At 46.6% G+C, this 10,842-nt stretch overlaps 1 protein-coding gene across 1 annotated transcript; it reads right to left on the bottom strand.

The window, feature by feature from the left end:
* Positions 1–110: 110 nt before the first annotated feature.
* Positions 111–10,714, bottom strand: ehhadh (enoyl-CoA, hydratase/3-hydroxyacyl CoA dehydrogenase). The gene is made up of 7 exons (XM_061840723.1): positions 10,432–10,714; positions 10,092–10,195; positions 9,597–9,766; positions 8,919–9,030; positions 7,942–8,046; positions 4,983–5,324; positions 111–3,654 (listed from the first exon to the last, which is right to left on the bottom strand). The coding sequence occupies exons 1-7, from the start codon at positions 10,503–10,505 to the stop codon at positions 2,420–2,422; spliced, it is 2,142 nt and encodes a 713-aa protein (XP_061696707.1). The 5' UTR covers positions 10,506–10,714; the 3' UTR covers positions 111–2,419.
* Between the last annotated feature and the right edge of the window lie 128 nt (positions 10,715–10,842).

Here is a 10,842-nt window from a genome sequence, read left to right as displayed (position 1 = left end):
GACAAGGCAAGAGAAAGCTGAAAAAAAAAAAAAATCACACTTGTCAATATGTTTGCGCGGCAGGGTGGTGGCTCGGCTGTTAAAGCGTCGGTCTCACAGTTCTGAGGACCCGGGTTCGATCCCGGCCCTGCCTGTGTGGAGTTTGCATGTTCCACTTGTGCCATTTTCTCCGCTTTCCTCCCACATCCCAAAAACATGCAACATTAATTGGACACTAAATTGCCCGTAGGTGTGATTGTGAGTGCGGCTGTTGTCTGTCTCTATGTGCCCTGCAATTGGCTGGCAACCAGTTCAGGGTGTACCCCGCCTCCTGCCCGTTGACAGCTGGGACAGGCTCCGGCTCTCCCGGCGACCCTCGTGAGGATAAGCGGCAAAGGAAACAAATGGATGGATGGAATTTGTGTACTGATCCGTGTTTGCGGCGCACGCAGCAGACGACCAAACACAAAAATGCGAGCAAGAAATCAGGCATTTAAAATATTTGATCAATGAAATTATTTAATGATAATCTTCTTCATTATCCTCCATTTGGCAAAGCTCTCAGATTTGGTTTTGTTACATTGCGCAGACGTGCGAGTGAATGGATGGGGAATGTGGCATCAGCTGTACATTTAATACAAATGGACTTATGAAAAATGTAGTTGGCTGTCTCAGTGAGGGGAATATGGGAAACGGTTACAGATGTCGAGCGGTTTGTACAATTCAAGATTAAACTGCAGATTGCGTCCTGAGGGGTTATTACAGGCCAGCGTTGCACCCCCCCCCCCACTTTTGACTTCAGTGCGTAAGTTTTACATTTTTAATCAACTCCGACTCCCGAGCCGCGACTGAACTTGACAGGACGTCCGCCTCTGTGTGCCGTTCCCTTTCATTTCATCGCTCACATCGCAATGCCGTTCAATGCCGGCGAGGCTTACAGTGCGCCAACTGCACAAGTTACATTGTAATCTTTGCGGCGTAATCGGCGGATTTAGATGCCTGCCTCCATCCCCGATGAGATAAAAGTCAAAGAAACGCGTTTTACAATGATATATATAATTAAAAAAAAAAAAAACACACAAAGGCCCTAAATCCTCACGATTAGGAGCGGAAAACAAGAGGATTCGTTTCTGCGAGAAAGGAAAAATGTGCCTGAAGTAATAAACGGGATGTAGAAACAAAATGGTCTTTTGGGGCGAGAGCAAATTTGAACCGTAGCCATGTTTGGGGGGGTGTTTTGTTTTCAGTGCAACATTTTGATTTTATTTATAGTGGATTAGGCAACGCTGGACTGCAATCTCCCCATTCGGCCAATAAAAAGCAGCTCGGAGGCGGTTCGTCAATAAAACGGCATTTCTTCAAATTGTGGCTTTGGGAGTGATGGAGTCGGCCGTGTTGAATAAATAAGCGGCGCACTTAAAATAACGAGTGACTGTAATTACCTTTACGTCGATTGATAGCGTCAAACAGACGAGTGGCGTTTTTTTTTTTTTTTTTTTAACCACAATACGCCGCCTGCAGACGTGGCATCTGTAGAGCTGACATTTACGACTGGAATTTCAAGAGAAAATGTTTAATGCAAGAAATCCTGGGAGGGAAAAGGCTAAAAAGTTTGCAAAGGATCCGAAAAGATATTTTTTCGTGTAGTATTGGAGCTTAAATGCCCCAAAAAGTTTTGGTGTCAAACTCAAGGCCCGGGGCCCAGATACAGGCCGCCGCATGATTTTATGTGTCGCGCGAAGGCAAATCGTGTGTATTGACTGCTATGATTCTTGTTAAAATCTGTACCAAAATTTCAAATTGTTACATCATAAATGAGATATTGCAAGTTTTTTTACGCTATGCTACCAAATAATAGTTGCCATTGCCCTTGATTTCTGATTCCAAAATGAGTTCATAGATTTCATGTTTCAATATGGTGAGGCGCTTAAAGATTTTTATGGTTTCCGTCATAACGGCCCTTTTAGGGAAACGGGTAACTACGTTTCCTGCGACAAAAATGACTGACACCCCTGACGTTGTACGAATTCCACCCCCCCCCAAAAAAATTGCTTTAAATACAATATATCGACTCATTTGGCTAACACCTCTGAGAGGGAACTTCACAGCTAAGAGCGTCATCCTTTGATCCGCCACAATTATGGATTTCTTTTTTTCTAAACTATACACAAATGAAGCTTTTTTTTTTTTTTTTTTTTCCTCTTTGGGGTTCCTGTGTTCTTGGTAAGGTCTTAAGATGCCAGATGATGGAGTCATAATCCTGGCTAGGAGTAAAGTTGTAATTGGTGTCAAGGAAGTAGGATGAAAGACTAATGTCTTTGCATGTTGAGGAGGAGCAGAGTTTAGCCGGGGTTGTTACCGGAACTTACGGAGAATCTTTGGTGCGTGTATGTTTCCGCTCCGGAGAGTAGCAATTAAATTGAAATGAAAAATAATTTCTTTAAATCTTGCTGTGAGTATTCTTAATGATTTCCCTCCACTTGTGGACAGGCGGGCTGCCGCTGGCCACCAGCCTTCGGAGCAGACCGCAAGGCTGCATGTAAAGCACATCTGGGTGGGTCTGCTGGTAGTGCTCCAGCCTCTCCAGGACTTTGGCCAGGCCCACCATACCCGCGTAGAACATAGGACCCCCGCGGTGCTTGGGCCAGCCGTAACCGAACGTGTAGACGACGTCGATGTCTTCGGGTCCGGCCGCTATTCCTTCCTCGAGGATGCGGAAGCCCTCGTTGATGAGGCTGTAGAGGCAGCGCTCCAGCACCTCCTGGCGATCTATGCGACGTGCCACGAGGCCGTGTCGGGCTCGGTACTCCTCCAGAAAGCGGTGCAACCATGGGTCAGGCCTCGCTTCATGACCCTTGTCATACTGATACCATCCACGGCCCGTTTTCTGTCCAAACCGCCCTCGCTCGCAGAGTAGATCCCCGAGGGGACTGTATCGGCGGCCTTGCCGTACTCTACTTTCCGCGCCGGGCTGCACCAGACCGTCTCCCTTTCGAACCTTCCAGCCTACATCGATCCCGGAGAGGTCCGACATTCTGAAGAGCCCCATGGCGAAGCCAAACTCCTCCAGCGTTCCGTCTACCGACTCTGGCGTGGCTCCCTCTTCCAACAAAAACAAGCCTTGCTCCATGTACGGCTTGAGCATGCGGTTCCCCACAAATCCGCGGCAGTTACCGACTGCCACGCCCACTTTGCCCATTTTCTTCCCCAGATCCATGGCGGTGGCAACAGCTTCAGGCGAGGAGCGCGACCCGTACACCACCTCCAGTAGCTTCATGACGTGCGCCGGGGCGAAGAAATGCATCCCGACCACCAGCTCCGGGCGGCGGCTCTGCGAGGCCAGGAGGTCGACGTTCAACCCGGACGTGTTGGTGCACAACAACGCTCCTGGTTTACAAATGTTGGAGAGCTGCTGGAAGATTTGCGTTTTCAGGTCCAAGTCTTCAAACACAGCCTCAACGACCAGGTCAACATCCGCCACCGCCCGAAGGTTTTGGCTGTAGGTGATCAGGTCGAGGGCGGGGGCCACCCCTCGTCTCTTGGCCCCACGCCGTAACATGCCTGATATGGCTTGCTTCGCCTCCTTCAGTGGCTTCTCCTGGACCTCCACGGCAACCACAGACAACCCCGCCTGAGCAAGGCAGACCGTTATACCTCTTCCCATCGTACCAAGACCTAAAAAGACCGAACAAAGACATCACGAGATCATTCAAGTGACTTCGACTGTAGAAAACTGGTTTTGACTACATTAACGGAAGTGGTTTTCTACTTCAATCCAGCATCAACAGATAAGACCAAAGAACAACACCGCATATAGCGCTAATAAAATCTTAATATTTACAACTCCAAAATATTTTTTTTTGCCTTGAAGCGGACAGCGCAGTTGCTTCCAAGCCTGCAATTTTAATGCGCAAGCTGCCGGGCTTCGCATATCCAGAATGCTCAACAAACAACCTTCCCTGCAGGGAGGAGACTTCGACTTGTACCCGGTGGACTGAAAAGGTTTAATATCAACGATCATAATACTGCAACGTCCAAAACTAAGACACAGTACTAGGGTAAGTTCACGTTAGCGTGCGTTTTTGTTTATCTTGCGTCTTTCTAGCCATGTCGAAGGGTCCTTGGTTGATGTTTAAAACGGTTTGCAATGAACGAGTTTGCACCCCTTCGAGTTTCCAATCAAATCAGAGCAGGAAGGATTAAAAGGATATGTTTTGTGTTCCTGTTTTTCATTTGATTATTTTGTATTCACAGCCTGGAAGTGTTTTTCATGCAACATTTTTACTGTAATTAAGGTAATTATAATTAGGACCAATTTACATACAAATTCTGGTTACTTCTGAGTCAAACGAATGGAATTGTCAACCAAAGAGCCACTTAACAGTAGCTGAAAAATATAAAATCATGCAGCAAAATGCAGGGAAATATACCATTTTTTTCCCCACACGCTTCCAACCCTGCGGTTTATGCGGTGATGCGGCTAATTTGTGCAGTTTTTCTAACGGCCGCAAGGGGGGACTCGAGCGAAAAAGGTAAGAGTGAGACCGGTGGAATATATGTGCCGAGGAAGTGACTTTTACCGGTCCGGCCCTGTTAGCGCTGCGCTGGCGTGTTATTGCCGTGTCTCGGTGATTTTTACCGGTATGTTTTTGTTTTTTAAACTGGCCCTGTTAGCGCCGCGGCGCTAGCGTTAAACTCATTTTGTACCGTCTTTCTTTGTAAATATCCCATGTTTCAATGTGGGGACTTGCGGCTTTCACACAGCTGCGGCGTATGAAAGTACCAATTGGTATTTCCTTTACAAATGTACCGGGTGAGGCTTATAAGCAGGCGCGCGCTGTAGGCCAGGGGCATTACGGTAATAGGGGCATGAGACAGGTTTAGTGAGGGGCTGTTATGAAAATGAAAAACTTTCTGAAATGTGAAGCCAATGGCTGCTTTGACATGGAAATAGAAAAAGTCATGATGGATAATCATATATCGCCGCGGTGTTCCAGTCGTACCGATGACCGCCGTTTTAGAGATGGGCCTGGGCTTGCTGCCGTCCCAGCGAGCTCCACCGGGCAAGCGCCACCTTGCCACAGCTCTCTGGGCAAAGAAGTTGTACTGCAGAGCTCGAGCCTGCCCAGAGGTGAACAGCGTGGCCATCAGATCCTTCTCCCGCTGCATGCCCTGGCTGTACGGCAGGGTGGCGGCCGCCCGCAGCGCCTGGACGCAAGCCACCGGCGCCGTGGCTCCACGGGAGCTATGGCGGACCTTCCGCATCGCCGCCTCAAATAGGGCATCCAAATCGGGAGGGCAAGGGCACGGGCGACTGCTGATACGGCGGGCATCCAGAGACTGATCTGAAAGTGAAGAAAGCTGACTCAGAGGAAAGGACTTTTGCATCACCCTGCAAAACCCCAAAAGTCTGCCACGAGATTTGTTGTTGTTTTAGCGATGCTATCACAACTATTTATAGAGCAGGGAGGAAAAGCACAGCGGACGCCCTCATATTTGCAAAACAGGATATACAATATGTGATAACATGAACCCTTCCTGACAGTGACAGCAAAAATGTGAATAATTGAAGTTATGGGAAAGAGTAAAGTACAGAGAAGGTCAGAAGGAGCTACATTGTGTCTTTGTGGATCTCGAGAAAGCCTATGACAGAGTACCGAGAGATGAACTGTGGTGCTGCATGCGCAAGTCCCGTGTGGCGGAGAAATATGTTAGAATAGTACAGGACATGTATGAGGGCAGCAGAACAGCGGTGAGGTGTGCCGCTGGTGTGTCAGAAGAATTTAACGTGGAGGTGGGACTGCATCAGGGTTCCGCCCTGAGCCCCTTCCTGTTTGCGGATAGGCTGACAGACGAGGTTAGACTGGAATCCTCGAGCGAGGGTGGACGACTTCAAATACTTGGGGTCAAAAATCCGGAGCAATGCTGAGTGTGGTAAAGTGGAAAAAACGGGTCCAAGCGGGATGGAACAGCTGGCGGAAGGTGTCTGGTGTGTTTCCAGAACACTGACTGACACAGCACGCCAATTTTAATTTGCATCAATTTGAAGAAAGGTTTCCCCAGATGAAGCTTTGCGCACGAGTGTTTTCCGAGGTGTCGAAGTTTTTTCTTTGTGTTGCAAACTAAAATTTGAGGGACAGGCAGGCTTCGGCTACAGTTTGACACGGCCCCAACTTTTGAGAGCTGAAAGACCGATTTGATTTTACACGATTTTGATCCTTCTCGTTCAAATTGAGCATGGCTGTTAACAACCTCTGTGGTGTGTCAGATTTGGCAAACTATTTTCAAGTTATGTGCTACAATTTTTTTCCGTGTCTTTACTATGAGAGCTACCTCACAATTCCCGTTCTCCGATAACTCCACCGTGTGTACTCACGAGCAGTCTTTTAATTTGGAAATCAATTTCCCGGTGAGATGCCTCAGGAGGACTCGACATTACAAAGAGATCTGGTGTCTGCTCTGATTTCAATTTGGGAGAAACGGAATTGAAAAAAAAAAAAAAAAAAAAAAAAAAAAAAAATCAACTCAATTCCCCGTTCCTGTCTCTGACACGATTACACGAGACAGCGGTTGGAATCCTTCACAGCGCCGCTGAATTACACGGAGCTCCAGAAAATGGGTCACCGTGGCAAAGATTAAACACGGTGGCTCCCAATCCACTGTCTCCAATTTGATCCAATCAACAAATCGAATAAGTATCACGGGTAAACGAATGAGAGGAAGGAGGTCATTGTAGGCCCGAACGCATACGAACAGCCAAGAGTTCCGCTCCACATTTCGGCAGCGGATGACCACGAGGGATCTTTACTGCATTCCGCCATTAATCTGTAAATGGCCGCACTTGTTTCCACGGATTTATTGCGCGGAGAGAGGGTCGTCCTGACAGATGTGACGGGCAGATGTCGCAACCGCTGCGCTAAAAAAAAAACCATTTAATCCCGACAGCGTGCGTGCGTGTGGGCTGCGTCGGGAACACGTGCGACCATTCATATGCACGCACACACACACACGCTTGGACGTTGACATGCTGGCCGGCTGGCTCACATGCTCACTCGCTCAACGGTTGCCTTTGCGATGTGAACCCGTGACCCCCCGGCCTTGTTTTTTTTTTAGCAACCCTGGCAATTTAATCAAGACGGGCGCATCCGTCCTAATCATCAAAAAAAAAAATTCAGTTTGATCGACTCATCTTTGTTCTGATTTGTCTCGACTTTTCTGCCTGACTTGACTTGAAATCTTTGTTGTTCGTCTCCCGTGGCGGGTGGCACAGCGTCTGCTCAATGGCGACTGTACCAATGTCACAGTTGTAAATGACGTTGCAGGCAATATGGCTGCCACTGGGATGTCAAGTAACACATCCGCAACTTTGCACATGAATGAATGACACGCTCTTCGCTCACCCCCCCCCCCCCCATTGACATTGAAGTGAATATGTAGTTTTCATAACAATATCTATTTTAAAATGTATGTAGGCATGTCAGTGGCACTTTAAGTGAGGCAGTCGCTTATTAAATCGGACAAACAATGCATGATTGAGAAACATTGTATCATCATCGAATCTAAAATCTGCACCAAAAGTAAATCTTACTATTTCAACATGATGTAAATTAGGGTGTTTTTTTTGTGCGTTTGTGGAGAACAGCAAAAACACTCAGCCATTCATGAGTCTGATTGAAACACAAACGCCAACATTAAACTCATTAAAACAAACTGCCGACGACCCATTATGAATATTCTGAAAATGCTCGTCTCGTCTGCCCTTTCTGAATAATAGAGCAAAGGCGGCGGAGACTTCAGAGCACGGTCAGGCATCAAACATTCATGGGTACAGCTGCGGGTCCTCATCCCCTTCATGACAATTGTAGAAGTCGGTTTCCTCGCAAATATGATATTTTTTTGGAAGAAAATGCCGCTTCCCGCCTGAGAGGGGATTTCGTGTGCGCTGTCTGCTTTATATCTCACCTGCAACACTCACGGCAAACTTGACGGCAGCGTCCACGGCGCTGTGATCTGTAAGACGATCCACTATCGAGAGTTCCAGCGCTTCGGCGGCGGTGATGTGACGACCTGTGAGAAAAAAATACGACAGCCGCTGCTTGAAATACATCATTGGCTGAGAAAAAGAAGTTTCTAGACTTGGAGCTGCTTTTTTATTTTTACCCCCAATGTATTCTTAATTGAAAAAAAACATGCATGTTATGCTCTTTGAAGACTTTAAAATTTCCATAGTTGCGAAAGTGACTATGAATTCTCGTTTTATCTACATGTTGCCCTCCAATTAGCTTGGGGCCAGTCCACTGTGGAACATACTTGACCAACATTCCTAATGTGTGTGCTAAATACTATTGAAAATAAATGGAAGGATGACTTTGAAACAAGTTATTATTTTTAAACAAAAGATGGCTAAAATGGTGAAGAAAAAAAAAATCTTCAGCAATCTCGCACCCTGAAAATCGTGATAAATACTGACCTCTGCTGGCCATAAGTTTACACCGGCAGACTGCATGCAAAAATGCAGTTGCAAAAGCGTGTACAGTATAGCCATTTTCTTTGCCGCTTATCCTCACGAGGGTCGCGGGGAGTGCTGGAGCCTATCCCAGCTGTCAACGGGTACACCCTGAACTGGTTGCCAGCCAATCGCACGGGCACATAGAGACAAACAGTTGCATTCACAAATCACACCCAAGGGAAATTTAAAGTGTCCAATTAATGTTGCATGTTTTTGGAATGTGGGAGGAAACCGGAGTGCCCGGAAAAAACCCACGCAGGCCCGGGGAGAACATGCAAACTCCACAAAGGCGGGGCCGGGATTGAACAAGGGACCTCAGAACGGTGAGGCCAACCCTTTACCAGCTGCCCCATCTGTACAGTATTAAGTTTAAAAAAAAAAAAATTCAAAGCATAAATTCAGGCATAGCGAGTAAAGGTGTGGTTGTTACCTGTGGTAATAAGATCCAAAGCTGCCGGGAGTCCGGTGAGCCTCGGCAAACGTTGGGTTCCGCCCGCAGCAGGTAGCAGACCCAAAGTCACCTCTGGAAGCCCCACTTTAGCCTGAAATGGAGGCCGAAGATGAATATGAATTTAAAAAACTCGTGAGCCTGGGTAAGGCATTCATTTTCATTAGGAGGGGTACGGTGGTGCAGCTAGTAAAGCGTTGGCCTCGCAGTTCTGAGATCCCAGTTCAATCCCGGACTCGCCCGTGTGGAGTTTGCATGTTCTCCCCGTGCCTGCGTGGGTTTTTTCCGGGCACTCCAATTTCCTCCCACATCCCCAAAACATGCAACATTAATTGGGAACACTAAATTGCCCCTAGGTGTGATTGTGAGCGCGACTGTTTGTCTCTATGTGCCCTGCGATTGGCTGGCGACCAGTTGAGGGTGTACCCCGCCTCCTGCCCGTTGACAGCTGGGATAGGCTCCAGCACTCCCTGCGACCCTTGTGAGGATGAGCGGCAAAGAAAATGGATAGTTGGACTTCCATTAGGGAACATGGTCTCAATGAGATGCTTGTTTCCATTTTTCTCCATTAACTGTAGACCGTTTGTGATTCTTTATTTTAACCACTCTGCATTAAGCGCTACATAAATAAAATATTTTACAGACAAAAAGCAACCAAACCTTGGCCTGCGCTATTCGATAGTGACAGCCGAGCGCCAACTCCAGGCCTCCGCCCAGAGCGACCCCTTCTATGGCCGCCACCACCGGCTTGTCGGCGGCCTCGATGGCGTGGATCATCGGCACCAGCGGGGGCCCGGTCATCGGGCTGCCGAACTCCCTGATGTCGGCTCCTGTTAAATCAAGATAAGCATACAGAGTGCCTTTTGTAAGATTTTTTTTTTTTGTTAAATTATGACTGTGTAGTTGCTTGAAAGTGGCTCTGGATCTTCGCCACATTTGGCGACTGATGTCATGGGCGGAGAAAGTTAAGAGTGGTGCAGTTAGCATGTGAAATAGACCTTTTGTTTCATTTGTAAGTTTGTGGACGTTAGGTGGGCAGGAACAATTTTCCACAATCCATTTTCCATAACATGGCCCCTTTAATGATTGATAGTAAAAAAAAAAAAACAACAACAAAGATAAACAAACATAAATGTTGTGGTGTTTAATACTTACCTCCACAAAAAACTCCATTCTGCCCACATATGACGACAGACTTCACCTTTGGATCAGCGAGGGCCCTCTGCACAGTGTCCACAATGCCCTGACGTACTCGTCCACTGGAGACAAAACATTTTTTTAGCATTATTATTTTGTCAAATTATGCCAGTTTCCGGTAGAAAAGGACGAGTAAAATACATAGAAGGACGATTTCAGGTGAGAATGACTAAGTGAATTCAGATTCATAATTAGAAGCATATAACACATTGGAGCTCCTTTGATTGTTCAGTTTTAAATAATAATGTAGAGGAAAAAGAAAGACAAAAATCGCAGAATTAAATGCTGCATATCTCACCTTAGTGCATTCACAGGTGGGTTCTGAAGGGTAATCAAAGCAACAGCGTCCAAAACGCGAGAATATTGAGCCATTCTTCCACAGCACCGATAGCAGTATTTTTTTTAATGCGTGCGGTGAACTTTGGAAGTTCAATGTTTCTTTTGGCGGAACTAGTTGAACTTTAGCACATTTTTTTTTCGCCTTGTGACCATAACAGCGTCCACTGCTTTGTTTTTCGTCGATTACTTAAATGCCCCTCAACTCGTGGCGTTGAGGAATCACTAGCGCCCTCTGTAGAACTGGAAGAAACCTGTGCTATTGTTATTATTATTATTATTGCATTATCATTATTATTCATAGAAATCAATTGTTAATCATTATATTAATCCATATACAATTGAATATGTTTTACTATTATTCAAACTCAAG

This window comes from Syngnathoides biaculeatus, chromosome 14 (genome assembly GCF_019802595.1).
Source record: "Syngnathoides biaculeatus isolate LvHL_M chromosome 14, ASM1980259v1, whole genome shotgun sequence".
NCBI lineage: Eukaryota > Metazoa > Chordata > Actinopteri > Syngnathiformes > Syngnathidae > Syngnathoides > Syngnathoides biaculeatus.
The sequence above is the reverse complement of the archived record's forward strand: the minus strand, read 5'-3'. Positions and strand labels throughout refer to the sequence as shown.

Excerpts from the sequence above, each read along its gene's own strand:
- ehhadh (XM_061840723.1), bottom strand. The coding sequence starts at position 10,505 with ATGGCTCAATATTCTCGCGTTTTGGACGCTGTTGCTTTGATTACCCTT. Across the intron at positions 9,767-10,091 it reads GAATGGAGTTTTTTGTGGAG|GAGCCGACATCAGGGAGTTC; the intron begins GTAAGTATTAAA and ends TTGATTTAACAG. Across the intron at positions 5,325-7,941 it reads GTTTGCCGTGAGTGTTGCAG|ATCAGTCTCTGGATGCCCGC; the intron begins GTGAGATATAAA and ends CTTCACTTTCAG.